Raw genomic sequence first — 24,682 nt, 5'->3', positions numbered from 1 at the left:
CAATGCAACCTAAATGTACGTTTATTAGATTTACTTTGTACGTTTATTCGATTATTAATTTTGAAAAGAATTTGAGCAATCACTAGGCATCGATCGTAGATAACTTAGCATCTTGCTAAAGCTAGGGTTTTGTTTACTTGCTTGTGAAAACTACCAATTACTTCTCTAGATAATTTGAGGAATCCAACTATTGATTCAGGCATTAAACAATCAAAGTATTAGAGCCCTAACATGCACACTAAGTAGGCCTCCAAAGCACACAAATATAGAATTCATCAATGATCAAGAAACATGGTAAACAAAACCTCAACTTTACTAATTGAAAAACAAATTGAATGTCAAAGCATGTTATGGATCATGTCTAGGGTCTTCAACTGCCCCCTAACTCTTGAATTTAGTTACACATAGTTTTAAACAAGAAAGCAAAGTAGTTCACTGAAATAGAAGACAACAAGGCAGAAAAATCTGAAATTATGGATCAGCGATCAATCTCTAAATGTGTCTGGAGATGTTGCGGATCTTCTTCTTGAGCTCTTGTACTTCTGTGCTTCTTTGTATGTGAGATGGTGGGTTTCTTGAATGTCTGAGGAGAGTTTTTATTCTGTTTGTAGCACTTTTCTTCATTCCTTTTAGGATTCTAACTCCTTGGCTTCAACGGAAAGCTCCCTTGTGAATGTTCTGATTGGTCTAGGATTTGTTGTCATCATTCTATCCAATAAGAGCTGTCAAGTGAATTAATTTGCTGAATATCTTTATCGAGCTCCAACGTTGCCTTGACCTTCCTTGATTAATTAAGAGTCCAAGATTCTCCATAAATTGCACATATCTCCTTCCTTTTGCCTCTAATTCCTTCTTTGCTTCAAAAAACCTAATAAACATAAAAACAACTAAACTAAACAGAAAATAAGTTAAACTAACAAAGTAAATATGTGAATTAACAATAATATTGCCGCATAATTATGCTCCTATCAAATAACCCCACACTTAGGCTTTGAATTGGTAGTCCCTAGCAAACAAAGAACTAACTAGAACAAAAGACACGGACCTAATATCTTCCAAACATCTCAAAGAACTTACAATGCCCACATGTATGGTCAACAAAATTCAAGCAATTACATGTCAGAATTCACAACCTCACTTAAAAACTAATTTATTTTGATAACCATCATGCTCAAGTTATAATGCAAAGATAATCAAAACAACACAACATAGGAGAACCAACTTTCTCATGGGTCAAACAAGTGTCAACTCAATTTCTCAGAAAAATGCTCTCAATTTCTTTTCTGTCTTGATTTTCTGACTTGATGCATAAGCATAATTTTCACTCAAGTTATATGTGAGAGGAGTGATGTATAAAGGCAAACAAATAGCTCACATACGATAATAAGAAAGAAAAGCTTCTGAAATATATATTCTTTTTATTATGGTCCCATGATTGGAATTTTAAAACTCGAATGAAGGCCAATGACACAATATGCTCACCCCTCCAGACAAGTCTCCACTGATCGAATGCACAACTTCAAAGATCAAAAGGTCTTTATTCAGGGGTGTAATGGGCCGGGCCAAGGGTTTAGGTTGAAAGAAGAACCGTATGAGAAATAATAAAGATTCTAAAGAACCTAATGGAGCACTAGAAGAACATAAGAGAAAAAATAATCTTGAAACTCCTCAAGGTAATCAACCTTCAAACACATGAAGCAAGAATGAATTGAACATATTATTTTTAAGGCCGGATATCATCTTTTTGGGCATTTGCTTCGTTCTAAACCTCAACAATTACAACATAGATGTATTGAATCCTACAACATAGATGTATTGAATCCAAGGAAGTATTTTTCTTTTCGGTTCTTTTGATTTTTCTTTTTCTTCGAACATGCACTTCTTTTTTCTTTCTTTCGGCTATTAACTCTCTCTGTTTTTTTTTTTCTGTTTTTTTTTTTCGATAGCCATGTATATATATACACATATTTTTTTTCTTCTCTTTCTTCTTGACCAATGTTACAATGAATTCCCCTATACTTGCTTACAAAAGTACCTTGAACGTATATGTATATCGCAAAAATTGTTCCACTAATTTCTTAGGATATGGTAAGGATAAATCTATACTAAGCTTTAAGGTTAGGAATTTGTGGATGATGAAAGAAAAGGCTTAATGTGGGCTCAAGGGGGTTAACTAAGGGGTCGCACAACTTATGTGCATAAGGGGCACATGTTTAAATATTTGGCTATGGTGGTTAATTTCCTAGTGCCTTTATCCCTTCAATTCTCATCCATCATGCAATACAACCATACGCTTCAAGAGTCTTTGGGGCAAGTTCTAGCATTTGTCCTTATATACATATGCACATTGAATCCGAGTCTCAACTAAGGTGAATAAAAGATGAGATCATGCAAAATCCTCAATAAGAAAATAAGATGATCTATACTAAGCACTCAGAAAAGAAATAGCACAATATACAGGCTCAAAACTCACAAGGGTTCAAGTTAAAATTAACCGGTCCTAGCATGCATGCATCAATCTATTCTCAAGTATCACATTAATCCAACCATCAATGTGTATAAGTCAAGCACAATAATCATCAAAATCTATTAACAATTATTTGAAATCAAGAATCTAACACATGCTTGCAATCCTTTTGTGACCATAATATAATTCCGTAAAAGTTTATGCTCATCATAGTGTTTGAAGACTCTTAAAACTCAATGAAAACTAAAACCTAAAATTAGACTCTTTTTTTCCTTTTCTTTTTTATTTTTTTCTGCCTTTTTTATTTTTTATTTTTTTATTCCAGACCAACCATCGATCACTAAATAGGGTGCGATCGACCGTTTCATGTTCCAGAAGCTGCCAACCTTTCTGATATCTCAAATGATCAATTACGTTTTTTCTTAACAGTAAGGCTTGCAATAAAAATTAGATCATGTGCACACCAAATGAATGAATTTATATGTCATCATTCTCTCGTGAAAGAAAAAATTATTGGTGTGAAATTGTTTTATATCAGTGATTGAACAGGGAATTAATTTTTCCACTTGTCAACAGAAAGAAGTGGTGAAATTGGAATATTGGATTGATGGAGGAAATACATATCAAAATTATCAATAAAGCTAGTAGAGCACCAAACTGCTTAATTATGATGAAAAGCTGCACAAGTGTCATCAAAATCCAAGACAATCCGGTCAGTTTCTATCCTGATGAACTTTGATGGCCTAGTATGTTATTTGTATGCTTAATGACTAGAAAGCTGCTTGCTTTAGATCTATGTGTCCTTTGCTTTCATTCTAACTTTTATACATTTGCGTTCCTTTGGTGTTTTGTTTAGGTTCGGGAGCTAGGGGTGAAAACTTAGACCCCTTAGTGATATTGTTTGGCTCCAAAACCAGTCTGGTTGCAAACAGTCTCTTTTGAGTGTGCATAAGCGTGCCAGCACCGTGGGGTGCAGTCGTCGGGGGAGTCCCTTGACTTGACTTCTTCTCAAACGTTGTGGACGAGGAGAGCACAAACCTCGTCACCAGGTTCTTTTCAATGCCTTCCGGAAAAGGACTTCTTGCCTTACGAATAAGGGTTTGTGTTGTGATCTCTTTGCGTCACCGAATCAATACTCAAAGTTGTAGGTTGAGCAGAGCAATCACTGGGAAGTTTGGAGAAAGCACGGGTTTTGCTAAAGCGTATCTTTAGCTTCGCTGGGTTGCGAGGGCGTTATCCTTGCTTCACTGGTTTGCAACTAAGTTACAGATAGGTTTACTCCGGAGAGGCTTTGATAATCGTTGAGATTGATTGATTGAAGAGTTGTTGGTGTTTCGTCCTTGAAACCTGGTCTTTATACCCTAGAGTTTCGACTGTTCCTTACCATAGAAGGATTATCGATTGAAGTTTCCTATTCAATCTCCGCTACTTGATTCCAATAAGGGCTCATTTTTCCTTATGGATCTCGGAATGGATAAAGCTATAACCCAAACCCAAGTAGACTTAATTTTGGGCCGCAAGTATCGGCCAGCTATGCTAAGTCTCCTAAAGGGACCTTGCCAAAATTACTTTTGGGCTCAAACAGATATATGTTGTACATGTAAATCCTAAATGTAAAAATAGGCAGAATTAATTCATAAACATGAAAAAAAGAATAGGCTAAAAATAATAGAATAAGCGTAAATCGATATGCTGGAATCATAAATAAAAGACGATGAGATAGAAAAAAATAGTAAGTAAATAAACAATAATATGGAAGATATTGTCTATAATGATATGTAAATAAAAGACTTGCACACAATTTTTATTCATCCACTTGATATTTTGGAAATAGGTTTTGATTGAACTTTTGAATTTACTAAAATTCAATAAGTAAACAATTAATTGCATTGGATTCCATTGGATGGTACCAACAGAATCGATTGCCAAGGCCCATTTCTTATTGTTATTGATTCAATCAACCGATCATCTTAATTTATTTTGTTATCGAACATTTATTTATTTTTTATTTCAGTCATTTTCACAAAACCAGTCATTGACCCAGTTTTAGGTGCATAATAAGTCCATTTTTCTAGAGAGAGAGAGGTCCTCCTTCTCTCTAGAAATTTTCTCAAATCAGCCATCATTTTGAGAGTTTCACCATCACGTCCGTTTCCACCACCACCAGTTTTATCTCCATCTCCACTCCATCCACCCAGCTTTTTTCTTGACCAGATCTGCCCTTTTCCTTCATTTTCCTTCTCTTTCGCTTCCCTCTATTTCCTTCAGTTTCTCTATCTACCCATCACTTGCTACTGCCATCATGAGCTTTGCCACGACTGGGCGAGCTCTCACTCTCACCAACCACATCACCTCTCCACCTCTTCACTCCTCACCACAACCCAAATCCTATCTCACATAAACTCTTCATGAATTTTTTAGCACAGGTCTTCCTCCTCCTTTGTTATTGTTTTTGTTTGACAGGTTTGACCAATTTAGCTTTCAGATCGGCTCCATGCTCCACCATCTCTAAACAAACTTTCACGATTTTTGTTATCTCAACAGAGGGTGCCCAGATTACCTCGGTAATCACTCCCTCTTCGGTTACTCGGTTTCTATTGGGCATTCTTGAGCCTGGCGTGTGTCACAACCGGTGGAGAAGGCGATACGATCTGATGCTACGGTGGCGAATTGACATCAAGCAACAACTTGATTACTGCGGTAGGAAGACTATGAGGCTGATGAAGATGTGGTGGCTGTTAGAAAGTTTAGGGTTTCTTTCTTTTACCTTTGGGCTTCTGACTTGTAATTTGGCCACACCCATTATGGGTTGTATTTTGTTTACGCTGGGCCTATGTGCCTCTTGATGCTGGGGTTTTTTGTACCTCTTGTATTTGGATGTACCAGTTGGACCATCTAATACATATTTTTCATTGACCAAAAAAAAAGATAGTCCATCTTTCTTGGCTAAGTCTCTCAATGCATGATGTGGTAGTGGATTACCAGTAGCTTTCGATAATAGGCAGGTTCCATGGCCCTGGTGGAGACTTCCTAGGGCCTGATCTGGCTTTGGATATCTTCCAATTGAATAACGAAATACGTCATTCAACTAATATGTATAGATTATTAATTTGGTGATCGACTCCGTTGATTAGTCAAGATGGGCACCGGCAGTAAGGCTAGCATGTTCATTTTTCTATCTGTGAGTTATAGGCAGCACCTTCAACCTGATCAATTACTAATTAGTATCATCCAACCAGTTGCCAACACATTTTGGTTGCTTCTGTAACATCAACTATTACTGTATGTATTTCTAGGATAAGGGTTGATATCGTGAATGAAACTGCTTGAATATGTTGATTTCTTTCCTTAAAAAGTCTTTGATTTTGCATATTTATATCTTACATGTTTTGCTCATTTAGTTTTTTCTTGTCATCTTAAAATGGTAACTACTAGTAGCGACTTGATATTTATCGATCGTGTCAGACTTGCTTCACCAAATGGGGGTGCAGAGAAGGATTATTCAGATAATCTTTCTTTTTCCAGAGATGGATTTGACACCGTAGTGAAGGATAAGCAAGCAGTCGAAGCACAATGCCCTGGTGTTGTCTCTTGTGCTGACATTCTGGCACTTGCTGCCCAAGATGTTGTAGTCCTAGACAATGTTTTCAAAAGCGAAGGCGAAGGCATCTTATTAGTGCCTCGCGAGGCGAGTGCCTCAAGGCATTGAGGAGATCGCCTTTCCCTTAATAATTATAATAATACATTACATTTATAAATAATATAAATATACTTAAAAATATGATTCTAAAGTATCTCTCCCCTTCCAATTTTTTTTGTATACTTCCATGCTTTTTTGTCTCTTCCATCTTCCCCTTTCTCACTCATGGCTAATCTAAATACCAACCACATCAAACACAAACAACAACAAAAATAATATTAGCAATTGATTGTGCAGCACCAATAATTACAACACCACATTATGACATCTTCATAATTGAAGTCCTAGTTTCATCTATGAATTAAATTACGCTTACTACATTGTACTTTCAAGGGTTCATCAGTTTAGTCCCTACACTTCTAATTTAATCAGAAAAGTCATTGCACTCTCCAATTTCATCAAATCGATCCAATCCGTCACTATTCCGTCAATTTTCGCTGTTAAAATGCTGACATGGGACCTTCTCACAGGGAAAATTTCTAAACTACCCATCGCTAGACAGCCCGCCGATGCATTAGTGTTGTGAATGCAAATGGGTCGTTTGGAAATTTCCCTTGAAAATTGATGGATTGGATCGATTTGATGAGATTGGAGAGTGCAAGGACTTTTCTGATTGAATTAAAAGTGCAGGGACTGAACGGATGAACCCTTGAAAGTACAGGGTAGTAAATAGAATTTAGTCCTTCATCTATTTAGTATAGTTGTCATATACTAGTATCGATCTAGCTTTAGTCTAGAACTTCTCCAATGAAAACTAAACAAACCAAGAGTTGAATACGAAAAAAGAAAAGAAAAGAAAGGAGCTAAACAAAGTTGTCATATACTAATCAATGGATACTGATAGAGAGTTTCTATTGGGACCTCCAAATCTGCTCACTTGACCTCACTCTATTATGAATTATTAAATGACATATATAATCTACTTTTAAATGACTATTAAGGACAATGATTATACCCAAAAAATATTATATTTATATTATGTAGACTTTCCAATTCAATAATATTAGATAGTATTCCTTATTATTTTCCTTATCTATTTTCATTTTCCAATTTCACTACATCTTATATAATTAAGCCAATTCTTTAGATAATGGTTAAATTTTTAAAGTACCATACATGCCCTCACATTATAAAAATATTAATAAACAAATTATTTCTATATGTGGATAAGATAGTCAATAGACTATATCATATTTGAAAAAAATTGCAATACATCCCATGAAAAAAGGAGAAGGTTCCACAAAATTAGAAGAAAAATTGTTGTAACTTTTTTAATTTAAAAAAATAATAAAAAATAAAAATCAAATGACATGTGTGGAGCACATATTAAAGGGCTAGTACTCATTAAAGCATTTATATATATTTAATAAGAATTAAAAATATGATTAAGATCATGTGATATAAAAATGTATGATATATATGTTAAACGCATATTGGTGAGGGAAAACAAAATAAATCCTCTTATGATTTATCACCTAAATCTAAGTCAATCCATTATATTTGCCCAAAAAAAAAACTTAAAATATTTAAATAATTAATTATGTGGTACAAAAAATACAGAAAAAAAAAATAAACATTAAAAAATGAATGATTTTTTTTTTTTTGAGAATAAAAACAAATGATTTCTTCATTTTTTTTTTTGCACAGCTAAAATAGACAAAAAAATTTTTTAAAAAAAAACATAATAGTTCATGGCATTTTCTTATTGATTAGACATTAATTTTTGAAACTCAAGATTGATTAAGAAATGCATATTTAGTTAAGATTTATAGAGTGATTAAATTATTGAAATGATTAAATTTTTTATTTTAAAGATGATAATTTGTTTGCAAATTATATGAGTGAGGTTATTTGAGGAAGTTTAGTGAGGTTTAGTGAGTAAATTTAGTATTTGAAAATTTGATAAGAGGTATAAAAAGCATAGAGGTCAAGTGAGTAAATTTGGAGGTTCTAATAGAAAAACTCATACTAATATCGCAATCAAGCTAAATAGAATTGAGATGGGACCAAGACTTGAATCCTCAATCAAACCAAGACTTGAATACGAAAAAAAAACTATTGAGATTGCAATGTGTACCTTCTAAAGAAACCAGCAAAGCAATGCACCAAAACATACCCCTCTTTTTTGCTCTTATCAATAATCCAACAGATTCTCACTCTCCAAATCGATTAAGCCATCAGTTTGACGGATCGAAGGTAGGAGGCACAACGCAGAGTTCTCTATGTTCTTTGCATATGGCGACTCGTTTTGGGTTAGGAAGGTTAAACAAATCTAGAAGCCAAACGATGTCGTTCCAAAAGAAGAAAAAATTAATCAAAACGATGTCGTTTTGACGGAAAGAAAAAGAAAAAGAAAATCCCTCACGTCTTCTTCTTCCTCATGATCTGGTCTGAGGCGCTGCCTCCGCAAAAAGCTATGCTCCGTCGCCTGGGCGGCCGTTTTTCCAGCGGCACGTCCGAGTTTGAACCGGCGAGGCTTTTTCCGGTAGCCTCACAAGGGAGCACTCCCAGGCTTGCCTCGGCGACGCCTTTGAAAACATTGGTCCTAGACTCCTATGTCTAACTTATCAGTGTCCTTAGTATGAATGCTTACAAAAGTACTAATCATAATTTAGTGCCGGGAAATAAAGCAAAGTAGGAAAACCAGAATTCTAAAAAAATACCATTGCCTTCAGTGTTTAGAAATCCTGTATTGCAATCTATTACTTGCCAAAAATGAACAAAGAACGAAATTTTCTTTAGCTAATCAAGAGCACTTCATCTAACATGGGTACAAAGCTAAGAGGAATCCTTCTGGACTTTCTTGAACCAGGACTTCTCCTAATCAACAAGAGGAGAAAAAAAAACCTAAAAAATGATGAGTGCTCCGACAAGAAGGAACTGATCCTACGGTGGCTGGTGAAGTGAAATAAAATCCAAAAAACTGAAATGAAATGACTGTACTACGTAAACTCCTATTAACAGCTGCCTCCGCCAAGATGACAATTTGATCCTACAGCAGCTGCTGAAGTGGACAACTATGCACTCTGCAATCTTCTCAACGCCCTCACTGCTCAAATCCCCTGCAACAGAAAACGAGAACTAAGTATCCGATTTCTATGAACTAAGAAATATGTCTGTAATGTAGCTAATATGTCTATACTGTATCTCTATCCGATGTTCTTTCTTTTATATATATACATACAAGGGACAAACTTTCATTAACAAAAATAAGAAGATTCAAAGTAGAGGAGAATGTGTCCACTGATTTACTAACAACCCTGACAACACCTAAACAAAGCATCACAGAACCAAAGGAACCCAACAATTGTATTTCTCTGTTTCATTCTCTAGAATAAAAGAAGTAGTTTTTCCCAGAATATAAGCACATTATTCACATGATAAAGGGAGGAGATTAGAGTCATATTATGATATGATTTCATCCGGATCAAAAGTCACCTGGTTGTCGATCTGGCTTCACTTCCTTCTGTGGACTTCTTTGTCCTATTCGAGAGTTCAGTGAGTCTTGTCGAATGTGACATTTTGTATGTGTATCTTGCTTATGGAAGAGGTGATGTAAAAATGTGGCTGCTTCTGTTGAAGAGCTCTTCCTTGGCAACAAGTTGCAGTTTCAGCCTCATTCGGATTACAGTTATATGGCTTCTTAGCAAAATTAGTCAGAGGCGTTGATCGATCCTGTCTTGGTAAAACGATAATGCATGGCAAATACGAGGCTGATTTGGATCCTCTGGCAGGTAAGATAATGCTAGAAATATCGATCCATTCTGGACCTCTACGAGACAAGACCCTGAGTACAGCTATGAACCCCTCCCGCAGGACCATTGTCGCTACGAGTTCCCCAATAAACCCATGGCTAATGATGACTTTTCGATGACGGGTAGCCATGGACTAATCAAAGCAGCTAACCTCTTCGGTTAGGATGCAGAATCTTATGAAGCCTCCCTTAGTTGCACCTCCCCAGTAAATGCACCCACCCAGGTTCTCTGAGTAGTTGAACCGTGACAGCTCTTGAGAAGGATCGAATGGTTCTTGTTGATGAAAAGGCTGCCTCTCTCCCCAACCATCAGCTGGTTTGTCTTGATCTCTTCTTGGCCACGTTGGTCGTTTTCACCTCGGTAAGTCCTGGTTGAGAAAGAGAGTCCCATCCTGGCCACCATGACGATCCGTAGATCTCCTGCTTCTGTTTTTCCAAACCCAGAAACTCCCACATGATTAGCTGCAGCATATCAAACCTTATTCTCTAGGCTTTTGATCCTGATGAAGTGATATCTTAGTATGACTCTAATTTTTTTTTTATTACCATCATTTGAATAATGTGCTTATGAAGGGATATTCTGGGAAAAACTACTTGTTTGTTCTTTTTTTGGATGAAATGTTGTTTTTTGTAGTAGTTCTGGGACGTCTACAGAAAGAAGAGGACGTCCACACTCCCGAAGAAGACGAAGAGGTACACAGAAGGAAGCGAAGCAAAATCCAAGACAACCGGGTGGCTTTTGATTCTGATGAAGTGATATCTCAGTATGACTCTAATTTTTTTTATTTTTTTTATTACCATCATTTGAATAATGTGCTTATGAAGGGATATTCTGGGAAAAACTACTTGTTTGTTCTTTTTTTGGATGAAACGTTTTTTTTTTTAGATTAGTTCTGGGATGTCCCATGACTAGAGTGTGGAAGTTGGATCCAGGCTGGATCGTAGAGTGTGGAAGTTGAACGTCCCATAATGGGTTTAGTAGTTGGGTTGTGACTTTGGGAGAAAGCTTGGTCAGGTGTTGGTATTGGGTGCATCTGCCATGATAATGAGGTAGTATTCGTGCAGTAGAGAAAGGTATAGGGTAGAGATGGGAAATCTGAGAGGGAATGAAAGTAAGAATTTGAATTTGATAGAGTTAAGGGTAGAAAGTTGAGATTTTGGAGAATGAAACAGAAAAAGCTTGTAAGAGTGCTGCTAGGCAGTGGTTCTTGATAAATTGATGGTAGAGGTGGGAAATTTGAGAGGGAATGAAAGTAAGAATTTGAATTTGATAGAGTGGAGGGTATAAAGTTAAGATTTTGGAGAATGAAACAGAGAAAGATTGTAAGAGTGCTATTGTGCTACTAGGCAACGGCTCTTGATACCATGATAGAAAAGCTATAACTGATCATATTGTAAAACAGGAAGATAGAAAGTTAATATGAAACTTGTATATTCTTTCATTCTCATTGATGTTTAAATACATTCATGTTTATGTAGACACTGTGAATTCCTACATCTACAATTGTTGGATGATATGAAATATAATTGTTGGTTATGGAACCCACTTTTCAATCACATATCAAATTACACACTCTAATTGCACATCAAGTTGTTGGACGAATACTCCTAACAGATTACACACTCTAAAAGGTCATTAATTTATACCCTTCTAGTAAGGGATTCCCTTTTTTTTTTTGTCTTGTGGGACTCACTTTTCGATCACATATCAGCATTTCGACAGTTTCATTTTTAAGTCCCTATGAGTATATCACTGCTGCAAATTTTTAGCCAAATTGATAATCGTTAAGGTACCAAACTAGATCAAATCTAAAGATGAACCAAATCTGTCACACTTAACCCGTTCATGTTTAGAAACGTAAATTACGATTATGAATGTTTTAACCAATTTGGCTAAAAATTTGCATAAATGATCTACACATTGGGAGGTACAAACTAAACAATCGAGATACCGAAATGTGAATGAAAAATGAGTCCCACAAAGGATACCTTAAAATGACCAAAAAAAGAGATCTCTTAGTGAAAGAGTCATACATACACACACGCGTGCGCGCGCGCACACACACACACACACATATACTTTATTTTATTTTTAAAAGGAAAAGAAATTTTAAATGAGAAAATAACCGATCTTTTCTTTTGGACAAGAAAATGCCCGAATCTTTGTTCAATAGAAAAAGAAAAAACAAAAAGGTCCAAATCAATTTGACCGAAGAAATAAACCCCAAACCATGTGTCACTTTCTTTTTTGAAAGGGATAGCGTCTCTTGCTATAAGCCAAATATTGGAATAGTCGAACGTTCTGTTCAGTTAAGCAAATATTATAAAAACGAAAATTGATTTCACAAATTGTGAGAATTGCCTTACTTAAATTCTTTTAGGCCCCGTTTGGATGACAGGAAATCCTGGTATGGAATGAGAATTAATTTCATTTTGCATTTAGATGTGCCGTTTGGTTGTAATTAGAGATAGGAAAGGAAATAAAAAATGAGATTTGACTGGAAATTGACTCCCTCTTAAAGCCTGAATAGAATTACCTAGTTAAGGGTGGTATTCTATTTCCATTTCCCACTGTCAAAGGCAAAATTACATTAATTATCTACACATCTACACATCCAACACGCTCTTCTTCTTTGTGATAATATGCCATCTCAGAAAACAGGCCTACCCAGTAGTGAACTACATGCACCATTGCAGTATACCCCCTCTTTGTAGCAGACTCGAGCTTGAGTCTCGAAAGAAGAATTGAGAAGCCACCAACTTTTAGTCTCAGACGAATATATCTCCATGTGATGGTACCTGCACGAGCCCCATGGACTATCATTGATGAACCAGAGGAAGACCACCTTGTAATGAGGTGATTTGGAAGGGTCAAAAGCCAAAGCATAGCCCGAAGATTGGTTGAATCAATTTTCACCTAATCCTCTAATGAAAAGGAAAATGGTCTAAACAGTAGAAATCGAAAACCAATGAATTCAATACAATTTAATTTGTAGATGCATATAGGCGAAGAACTAAATTACTACAAAAGAATATTTTTTTTCTGTTTGTAGATATCCGGGTCAGATTGGATCCTTAGGTGACCTGGGAATGGATGATGCTTTGGCTTTGGTTAGGGTTTATACTTTATCCGCAGTTCAGTTATCGCGGTCGACGACATGGGAGTGTCGAACAAGATGAAGAAGAAAAGATTTTGTTAGGGCTTGGTTTTCCTTTTGTTTCTCTTATTTGGGCTCGGTTTGCTATAAGATGGTGGTCTAGTAAGTTTGATCCTTTTTGGACACTTTTAGGCTCAATGACAAAATGAATAGATCCTCGACACTTGGAAAAGGAGAAACCCACCATTTTCAAGTCACTATCTTCAAGGCGCGTTCGTTCATTAGGAAAGCAAGTGATTAAAATTTTTTCGGGTATCGACGACCAATTTATTTTGTAGATTTTTTCAAGGATGTTTCGATCCAACAATAAAATCCGGTGCATTCTTTTAAAATTTGTGAACACACACACACACACATATCATATTTATGATGTGTGTGTGTGTGTGTGTGTGTGATATATCAGTGCTTCTCTACTAAGGCTCTGTTTGGGATTGAGTTTTTGGGCAAAATCCTGCTTTTTCTCACCATTTATGACTCATAGCCTGTTTGGTAAGTATTTTAAATCTGCGTTTCTTTAACAATTGCAGCCGGAAACAGCAGAAATCAAAAGCAGCGGAGGACCTGCTTTTTCATATCACCGTTTTGTGAACGTGAATCCAATAACCAGTACCTTGATGAAATTCCAGAAACATCCCTACTGAATTCAAAAATTGACCTCAGAATTTACCGTTCTCTTCTTCTGGGTTTCATGCGTGTTCTTGCTCTCTTTTCAACTCCTCACCCCCTCGCCTTCATTGTTCTCTCTTCACAACTTTTCACTTCTCCTTTGATAGAGCAGTCGGTAAGAATGGCAGAGAGCAAGTAGGTCTCGCATATGGTGCCATATTAATAATCAATTTGCTCATGTTCATTAGGGCTGTCAATTTCGACACGACCCGATAACACGACTCGAAACCGGCACTAAATAAAGCGGGTTGAACCCGCACGATTAAAAAGCGAGTCGGCAACGAGTCAACCCATCATGACCCATTTAATAAACGGGTCGGCCACGGGTCAACCCGCCAACACGAAGTGAACCCGTATAACCCGATTATGTTATACTTCTTCTTGAAATTTTGGACGTTGGGAGTATTTGATCCTAGGATTGGAAAATTTGAAATATTTTGCTTCATCATTATTGGATTTAATTATTTATGAATTATATATAATTATTTATATTCTTCGTCTTATGAAATTTTTAGTGAATTTAATCAATTTATGCATGTTTTTAGTTAAATGGGTAGCAGTGTTAACCCTTAAATGGGTCATTTTGTCCAACACGACACGACCTATTTATTAAATGGGTTAAGCGGGTTGGAAACGGGTAACCCGTTTAATAAATAGGTTGGGTTTGAGTTTAAATTTTCGACACGATTAATAAATGGGTTGGGTTTGGGTTTGTCTCTTGTGACACGACATATACCTTGACCCGACACGAACCCAATCCGACACGACCCATTGACAGCCCTAATGTTCATACTTTCCCTCTTTCTTCAAATCTAGGTTTTTGCCAATTTATTTCTTAAAATTAGTCATGAATTTGTGAAATGTTTCTTGTTTTTGTTCACTCCAGTCCTCACAGGCCTAATAAAGTAATCATCACCTCAATTCTTTTGGTATGATTTTCTATGCTTCTTCCATTAAAGTATAGGAGTGGGTTTACCCAGAAATGAGGTTTCCCATAATTGGGGTTAATCTATTGTACCATACGATTAAGATTACCCACAATTATTATATCCTTGATATAGGCATGTGTATCAAAATTGAAAAATAAGTAAAATGATCGATCTCCATTTTAGAAATTTTATGCTTTTAACATTAACTTTACCAAACACTCTTGCAGTACTTTTTTTCACCTCAACACTTATAAATATGTGATTTACCAAACACACACTAATATTTTTGACAGTGGATTATTTCTACAATTGAGTTATTTTAAAGCAGAGTATTCCAACTGCAATACCAAACTAAGCCTAAGGATCTCCCTATATATTAAAATATGCGTATTTCTTTGATATGACTCACTTTTCGATCGCATATTCACATCTCGACCATTCAGTTCTTAGGTCCTAATGTATAGATCACTTATGCAAATTTTCAGCCAAATTAATGATCATTAAGATATCAAACTAGATTAAATTAATGAACAAACCGAATCTGTTCAACCTGAACCGTTCGCATTCATAATTGTAAATCGCAGTTCTGAATGTCTTAATGATTATCAATTTGGCTGAAAATTTGCAGAGATGATCTACTTACATATACCTAAAAATTGAACGGTTAAGATGTGAATATGTGATTGAAAAGTGGGTCTATCAAGGATATCCGCATATTTTAAACACTATATATAGGGGTCGTGACCACTTACGCAATTTTAGCCTAAAAATTGCCCACTTACTCCACTAAGAGTTTTTTAACCCCATTTACCCAATCCAACAGTGTTTGATAGTATTACCCCTATTAATTAACTCTCTCCTCTCAGACTCTCTCTCTCCCCCCTCCAATTACTTCGTGAAAGTTAGAATATGTTTCAACACTGTGAGCATGATTCGAATTCGATTTCTTAGTTTGTTCATAGTACTCATTGAGGTAATAAGTCATTCTGACCGAAAATGAATGAGTATATATGAATTTTAGACTTTTGATTCCATAAGTGAGCTTTCAGCTCATTCATTCATTCATAGGCTTGCCTTTAGCAATATGAATCCATGCATCAAGGATTTGATTAAGCACTAGGCTTATAATGACATGTAGGATTTGGGGATTTTCTCCCATAAGATCTTCATAATAACTATGACAACCTGTTATAAGCCTCTCATCAATATAACAGTTATATGTAACATTGTACTTATAGAAAAGTTGTCATTTAGAGAAGAATGATAATCTCATGCCTTTATAAAGTGATATTTGTGTCATTGTGATTCCACTTCACTGGAATGAACACCCTCTTGTAATTTAGAAGTTATAAGGTCTAAATATTTCATCACGTTTCCAATAATCAAATTCATTGGAATTGCCTATTTCCAATATGGTCAATAGTATAGTTTGTCGACATAATGAAACATAGTAGTACACAGCCCTTGATGACGTTTAGTATCTACTATAGATGAGATATCATCAATGATTATCAATTAGAGATCTCTCACACATTCATAATATAAGCATGCATTAGCTCTAATAAGCCTTATTGATATCGAGCACTCATGCCTTTTTTCAGGGCAAGTATTGTCTGTCCAAAACAACTTAGTTAGAGGATGTGGATCTTTGTATAACCTCATGAAGAGTGTTATAGGGCTTGTACAATCTTCCCCTATAAGGAGCTTAAAACATTGGACTTGATGGATATATTCCACATAAATTCACGCAGTTACAATAGTGTTTCCTCCCCCTAAAGGCAGGAAGACTATCTAGCTTGACAATTCTCAAAATATGCGTGCAAAAATATTAGATTTTATGATTTCCATTTGGGGGGGGGGGGGGGGGGGGAGGGGGGGAGCCCAAACCAAATTGTAGGTCAAAAACTTGTAGTAAATGAGTGTCACTTTCTCAACTTCTCATCATTGATTGAGGCTTTTTCTAAAAACAAAAAGAGACATGGTGGATAAGTATCATGCACCAATTCATATCATTTTTCATAAATGATATTTCTCTCCCTAATGGTGGGAGGATTGTCTCATTAAAGTGACAACTCGCAAGTATGCGATAAATTATAATTTCCTTGTTATGAAGTTTTGCAATTATTGTTATATTGTACAACAATGTAAAGTATGTAGATAAGTCTATATGACATAGTACATAAAATAATGACACATTGGTCATGCCAAAATAACTTTATTTGGCTCAATGAAAATTTTAGTTCATGATACAGTATACATTAGTATACTTGCAGTTGATTAATACAACTTAAATTAGGTGAAAATTTCATCACCAAAATATGCAATGATATTTCATATAGGTAACTTAATACAATCTCAGTTAGAGTCATCAATCAAGATCTGCAGCTCTTGAGATGATTGTTACCTTAGCTTTCTGAAGCCTGAATTGTGAAAAATTATCAGGAATTGTAATGGATCATGTCCATAATTGTATTATATGCAAGATAAATATGTTTGTCATTATGTTTATCATGAACATTCAGAGTTGAAATTGAATTTATTGATGAACACGTGGTTCATATTATTGTTTGACAATGAGAACAAATACAAAAATGATATACTCGAATTTCGAGTTTGGACAGTGGTCTATATGAGTATAAGCGTATACTCCAATAATAATACAATGGAAGATCATAACCTCATCAAATTTCATATTTTACGGAAAGCATTGGCTAGCTGGAGTCTTCACAATTAGAAACTTGTTCTAAAAGTGGAGTGAATAGATGTTCACATGTACTCATAAAGAGAAGGGACAAAAGTCCTAACATAATTGGAGATCAAGAAACAAGAGGTTTCGATCTATTTGATTGTATAATAATCAGTGGAAAAATTTTAAGTCCTCATATAATTAGATCAAGAAACATGTAGTTTCGATCTCATTATAAATTGACAATTTTATATCAAATTATCAGATCAGATAATAAGAGGAAATCAAATTGAAGTCGTCAAACTTATGAAAATACATACCTCAATTATGTTGGAAATGTAATTAATATTGTTGATACCAATCCGTGAGTACCATATGCCAAAATAGAGAGGTAGTCATTTAGAGTCAATAATGGATACGTGCATTAATATGACATTATAACAAAAAAATAAAAAATTCGTTGTAGTCTAGTTGGTTAGGATATTTGGCTCTCATCCAAAAAAACCCATGGTAATTGTAAGAGAGTTTTCTATTGGGACCCCCAAATCTGCTTACTTGTAGGGATGACAAAAATCTCTATCGGGTAGGGTACCCATAGGGTATTCGACCCTAATGGGGAGAAATTCGGGTAATGGGGATGTGGATCCTCAGTATTCGAATTCTGAAATCGGGTACAGGGCGAGGATGGTATTTTGATCCCCATCCCCATACCCACCCAATAAGAATTATACGAAATACATATATATATATATATTTATTATATATATTTTTTTGATATTATTTATAAATAAATATTTATGTAAACTTCATCTTTTTGTCAATATTTAAATTCTGTTAATAAATATGTTCAAAAAAAAGGAAGATTCTTTTAATAAAAGATCTTTATCAACAATTCAACATGTTAATTTTCCTTGATTGAAATAGAAAATTATTTTATTTTGATGTTCAATTTTAACTTCATATTTTACAATTCATAATTATTTGTATAAATTTTTATATAATAAATTGGTAATATTGTTAATGGGGATTGGGGCGGGTACGGGGACGGGGACGGGGAATCCCCAGTATCTTATTAGGGGATTGGGGAGGGTATGGGGATGAAGAATGAAGTCGGGTATGAGAATGGTAATTTAATCCCCTTACCCTAGCCTCCCCATTGCCATCCCTAGTCACTTGACCTCACTCTATTATGAATTATTAAATGACATATATAACCTACTATAAAATTACTATTAAGGACAATAATTATAACAAAAAAATATTATATTTATTTTATGTAGACTTTCCAATTCAATAATATTAGATTGTATTCCTTATTATTTTTCTTATCTATTTTCATTTTCTAATTTCACTACATACTCATTAAAACATTCATATATATTTAATAAGAATTAAAAATATGATTAAGATCATGTGACATAAAAATGTATGATATATATGTTGAACGCATATTGGTGAGGGAAAACAAAATAAATTCTCTTACGATTTATGACCTAAATCTAAGTCAATCTATTATATTTACAAAAAAAAAACTAAAAATATTTAAATAATTAATCACGTGGTACAAAATATACAAACAAAACAAAATTCATTAAAAAACAAATGATTTTTTTTTTGCACAGCTAAAATAGAAAAAAAAAAAACATAATAGTTCATGGCATTTTCTTATTGATTAGACATTAATTTTTGAATCTCAAGTTTGATTAAGAAATGTATATTTAGTAGGGATTATCAATAAAAAAAATGCTCTGCCTTAGCCGCCGCTTGCTAGGCTTCCAATGGCGCTCCCTTGCGCCAACCGTACAACTAAGCGGCTCTGCCTTTTCGCCTAGAGAGGGGAAGAAGGTACGCTGCCCAAATGGCATCGAGAACCGGCCTATACAGGCGGAGCCCGTGCGCTGATCTCCAAAGAATGCAACTGCTTTGCGTCCGATAACAAGTATTGTGCAATACAAAGGGGGGACTGCAAATTTGTACTCTGACTTGGTGAAAGCTCGAGCGATTGGTTGCAGCGATAGGCTCTTTCTCCTGGTGTTGGGAGGTGTCGATGGGTGGTACAGATTTCCATTACATGCTTGCGATGATGGGCTGCCCTGCTAATCAGGGTCGGATCCGACCACGCAGGGGACGGTTGAAAGAGCCTGACAACGGGCATGCAGGGTTGAAGGAGATTGGCTTTTGTTGGTTGGTGGATGAGACAAAGGATCGGTTCTGTTCCTGGAACAAGGTGGGGGCAATCTGACTTTCAGACGCAGTGGCGGGCCGACTCCAACTTGCAAGAGCGATGCAATTCACCTTCCGTACTAGGGTAGTCGGATTCCTATAGACCCGGTTTACCTGCGCGGCGTAGTGTGGCACACAGGTGACGGTGGCGACACCAAACCGGGTTGGGTGCCTAGCTTGGGTGGGACGCCGAGACCCATGTTGAGTTGGGGGTCTGATTATGTTTGGGCCAAAGCAGTCCAAAATTGGTTTTGGGCTTAAGTCTGGACCAGGAAATGGTTGAGGTATTGGATGTGGGCTCCACTAGCGAATATGGGCTGGAGTTGGGCTTTCTTGTGGGCCAAATTGATGAGTTCCAATCTCCTAGGGTTCCGCATTTGGGATCCCGGAATCTTGATCCAACAAAATATGTTTCCCTTGACATAAGTGGTACTATTAAATCTTCTGGAGTAGTACTGAGAGAGGATTCAAACTATTCAGTCTGAGTATGAAATGTCGAATAAGTGGACCTATCTCTATGTACCACTGTGGGTACTACCACATCTTCTTGTTCTGTCTGTAGATGGCAGCAGAAGGGTATGTAATGGCCGCTCTGGCTTTAGGCTAATTCCAATTTCTCGAAATGTAACAACACTCCACAATTGTCATTTGGATGTGTTACAATTTTATTGTAAGCTAGCTCTATTGAGTTTCTATCTATAAAGTTATTCCCTTGATTCAAATATATATATATATATATATATAGTTAAGATTTATAAAGTGATTAAATCATTGAAATGACTAAATTTTTTATTTTAAATATAATAATTTGTTTGCAAATTATATGAGTGAGGTTATTTGAGGAAGTTTAGTCAGTAAATTTAGTATTTGAAAATTTAATAAGAGGTGTAAAAAGCATATAGGTCAAGTGAGTAAATTTGGAGGTTTCAATAGAAAAAATCTAATTGTAACTATTACAACAAATAATCATGACACATTCAGTTATGAAAGAGTTGTAATAAAGGTAACTTAAAACATAATAAATGTGATTAAACAGATAAAGATAATGAAACATAATTACGTTTAATCGGTGTCAAAACATAGGCTTAAAATTAATCGGTGTCAAGAGCACTGCCATTGATCATGTCTTCAACATGTTTTCCATTCTCCCCATAATTTTAGTTGAGAGGTAATCCGATGCATAGCAGATTGAAAATCAGTGACAAAGTTAAAGTTCTGAAGGCACAAATGCATCCATTCATATCATGCTCTAGGTAGAACAATGATTTTCTGGTGAGTAAATTGATCAGCCAATGCTTGCCAAAGCTCAAGCGGGTTTTTCACCTTATAGCAGGTTGTTAGCTATAAGGTGAATTTCGGCATCAAATAGTTCTTGCAAGAAATTTCAAAAGGATCAGAGTCCAAGTTTGTCAGATGTGTCATATTTCTACAAAGAGAAAAGACGAGATATATCAGGACCCATAAGTATTAAAACAGTATGTTCTACGAAAAAATGATAGAAAATTCATATACGAAACAGAGGTTTCGAAGTGTTCATAAATATGAACAATGGATCCCATAGGGAAAACATGAAAAAAATATTCGTGTGATGACCATAAAGCCATAAGTCTAAGACTACTTGGTCAGCAGACTCAAGTCTTGACTATTAGAACAATGGTTCTCAAAGTCGAATATGAAACATAAATCTCAACAATTACACTATATAAAATATACATACAAATATATTTAAATTGTATGATCGCATAAAAAAAAATTGATGTTCGATCATATGCAATAAAAACAAAAATGATAAACATAAAACACATATATCTATTATGCGATAGTATAAGATATCTATGTTATATATGAAACAATTTGTTGAGAATGAGAGAAAAACTCATAGATCATTAGTCTTGGTCATAGGCAACTATGTTGCACCATAGGCTTGCAGATCATTATGGAGTTTAAGGACAAAAAGAAATAAGAGCAAAAGAGTGTTGATATAAACTAGAGAATAAGAGAGATAGAATAGAGAAACAAAATATAGGAGGTAGAAGTGTGTATTATTCATTCTCATTGACCTAATTATATAGGAGTTAGGTTTACATCATAAAGATATAAAAGATGAGAATTTACGTTGATAGCCACATATTTTTAATATTTACAACATTGAATCACTCCAGTGGCGGACCCAGCATTTTTTTTTCTATGGGGGCGTAGAAAAAATAGATAATTTTTTTTTTTGGGGCGTAGTGAAACATGGGAACTTGGGTTAATCAAGTGGTCATCAGGTCATGTTTTGGGGGTATTATGCTTTTATGTTTCTCTCAGCGTTAAATATTTCTGTTTTTTTCTTTATTTAATTACACATTCTCTTGGTTAGCTCACGTTTCACTCCAATTCATGACAACTTTAACAATTATATATGTATATAATTGTTAAAGTATTAGATTAAGTGGGGGCATGTGTGATAAAGAGAAGACACAATATTATATTATATCAATTAAATACATAAACAAACAAAATTTGAGTGGGCGCGTCAGCCCCCTCTTGCCCCTACCTCGGTCCGCCAGTCATTTCATTCTTGACAAATCAGCAAGCTCCTCCAAGATATTGCTCGGCTAACTACTCAATTCAATCACATTTCACGCAAAGACGCCTGGTAGAGGCAAATTTTATAGCTAATGCGGTAGCTGATTTTGGACACGGTAGCTACGACAACTTCCAGTTGGAACTATCCTGTTCCCGTTTCGGCTTCAAATGTTAATGCTTTGTACATTCTTTCAGGTTTTTGCTGTGTCGGTAGAGACTGTTTATAGCCTTTGATGGTTTTACTTTTACCGTCGAAAGAGAATCACCCTTTCTTTTTTTTCTTTTCTTTTTTTCCCTTATGTACGACAAGCCCAAATCAATTTACCCAACTGAAAATGCCCAAATAAAAAATAACCCAAATATCGAAACCGCAAAAGGTTCATTTCAGTTTGAGCACACACGTCCTCGATCATCTCTCTCACTCTCTCGGAGTAGCAGTTAGCTAGAAGAAAAGGCCATGGCGATGGAATTAGAATTAGGGTTTCCGTACTGGAAAGCCCTCCGTCGAAAGTTTGGTCCTGAATCTCCCTTCTTTGCATCTGGCAACCTCGAAAGGGAATTGCTCGTCAAACAGGTTCTTCTTCTTCTAATCTTTCATTTCTCAGTTTCTGGTGTCCTCTGAACCTCTCAATTGATCTACATCTGGCGAATTCTGGTGTTATTTGAAGAAAAGTTCCAATCTTGAGTCGGAAGAGCTAGGTCTTAACTTTTAAGCGTCAATGGCATTTGGAATTTCAAATTTTTTCTAGCACATTTGGCTGAAATGAGTTTGAACTTGTGATGTGGTGATTTGGTTGTTATTGGGTTTAATAAAATTACTGTAATATCGTGTGTAGCTTGCACTGGATTTGACTGAAGATGAAAAGCGGGAGCTTCGGAATTTCGTGGATGAGGAAGGCAGGTATTTATAAGTAGCATTAAGAGTTTTATACGGTGGTTAACCTGTGGACTTTAATTAGATGAAAGCTTTGAGGGGATAATTTGATGTTTCTCTATGTAGGGGTGTTTTCTGTCCCATTGTTGGTTGTGGAGCTAAACTGACTTGCTTGGAGGACTTTGAAGATCATTACAATGCTCGTCACACTGCATCTTGCTCTGTGTGCTCTAGAGTCTATCCAACGTCCCGGCTGCTCAGCATTCATGTATCTGAAGCACACAGTTCTTTCTTTCAGGCCAAAGTCGCACGTGGTGATCCCATGGTATTTCCTGTTTATGTCGTTGTATGTTGGTATTGTCTGAGGAATGATGATGTGATACATTTTTGTTTTCCCCCTAGATATGTGATGATGTGCTTCTGTCTCCGCTAGTCTTTGTGACAGTTCCCTCTTTCAACTTATAGAATGGTCGCCAATTTAAAATGTTAGGTTTTTGTGTGGAGGAAAAACAAAGCACAAACATGACCGTAGAAAGTCATTTCAAGCTTTTTCTGTTTCTTTCTTACATATCTGGCTGCTAAACTGGGATCAAATTTATATCTTCAATGGCAATACTTTATAAAAATTTACCATCCTTACTTGACATTGTTACTCTTCAAATTTCTAATCAGACAAGTATGTAGAATCTGAGGTTATACTTAAGCATGCAGAATTGATCTGATATTTCTCAAAACTCTAGCTTTTATTAGATATATCCAACATTTCTGCCCTGTACATGTGCTTTCTGGTTGTTAAGTTTTGAGAGATAATGACTCCAAGGGATGAAATGTTTCTCCATCTTGTTATTGAACTTCCTTACTGGTTTAAGTCCATTGATTTGGTTTGTATGTCTATCTGTAACAGTATGAATGCCTTGTAGAAGGCTGTGATTTGAAATTGAAGACCTATAAAAGCCGGCAACAGCATCTGGTGGATAAGCATAAGTTCCCCACTTCATTTGAGTTTTTCAAGAAGGCTCCTCCTTCCAAAAAACAGAGGCAGAAGAAACAAAGAAAGCAAGCTTATGTTAAGAGGGCAGATGCATCTGATATGGAAGTGGAAAATGAAGTCATTGATGACATTGATCATTCAAGAAAACAGAAGAAGAAGAATCAACAGAAGCAAGCTAATCTCAAGAAGCCTGATGTATCTAATATGGATGTGGGAAATGAAGATATCAATAATCTTGTTACTGCTGTCTCCAAGTTAAGCACTTCAGACTCCAGTCCCTCATCCATCAGCTTTGGTCGTCGACCCACTCGTGGCCTGACGTTTGTCCCACGAGCTGTTCAACGTGAGAAAAAACCAGACTCCACATAAGTTCAACAAAGAAATTGTGACCCTCACAACCCAATTGACGCGGGAATTGCTATTATTCTTTGCCTTCTTCCGGTGCAAGTACACAATCGCTTCTCAAAATGTACTTGGAAAATATTATAGGGAATTGTCTTGGAAGATTTTGAATGCTGTAGCCGAGGAATAGTTGTTTTAGTTGAGTGCCTGATTTCAAAGAATGTGTTGGGAACACTAATGTGGTGGTTATTGACAACTTAAGCAAAGGTGCCTCGTGTGTTGCCTTCGATCTTTTGCAACTTCAAATGGCATTTACATTCA

The 24,682-nt window shown here is 35.8% G+C and overlaps 1 protein-coding gene across 1 annotated transcript; it reads left to right on the top strand.

The window, feature by feature from the left end:
• The first annotated feature begins 22,336 nt into the window (after positions 1-22,336).
• Positions 22,337-24,660, top strand: LOC112183328 (zinc finger protein 511). The gene is made up of 4 exons (XM_024321673.2): positions 22,337-22,728; positions 22,991-23,055; positions 23,155-23,353; positions 23,933-24,660. Exons 1-4 carry the CDS (start codon positions 22,612-22,614, stop codon positions 24,386-24,388), a joined length of 837 nt encoding a protein of 278 aa, XP_024177441.1. The 5' UTR covers positions 22,337-22,611; the 3' UTR covers positions 24,389-24,660.
• Positions 24,661-24,682: the final 22 nt, after the last annotated feature.

Source organism: Rosa chinensis, chromosome 2, assembly GCF_002994745.2.
Source record: "Rosa chinensis cultivar Old Blush chromosome 2, RchiOBHm-V2, whole genome shotgun sequence".
NCBI lineage: Eukaryota > Viridiplantae > Streptophyta > Magnoliopsida > Rosales > Rosaceae > Rosa > Rosa chinensis.
Note: the sequence above shows the minus strand (reverse complement) of the source record. Positions and strands in the feature narration are given on the sequence as shown.

Excerpts from the sequence above, each read along its gene's own strand:
- LOC112183328 (XM_024321673.2), top strand. The coding sequence starts at position 22,612 with ATGGCGATGGAATTAGAATTAGGGTTTCCGTACTGGAAAGCCCTCCGT. Across the intron at positions 22,729-22,990 it reads GGGAATTGCTCGTCAAACAG|CTTGCACTGGATTTGACTGA; the intron begins GTTCTTCTTCTT and ends TATCGTGTGTAG. Across the intron at positions 23,354-23,932 it reads TCGCACGTGGTGATCCCATG|TATGAATGCCTTGTAGAAGG; the intron begins GTATTTCCTGTT and ends TATCTGTAACAG.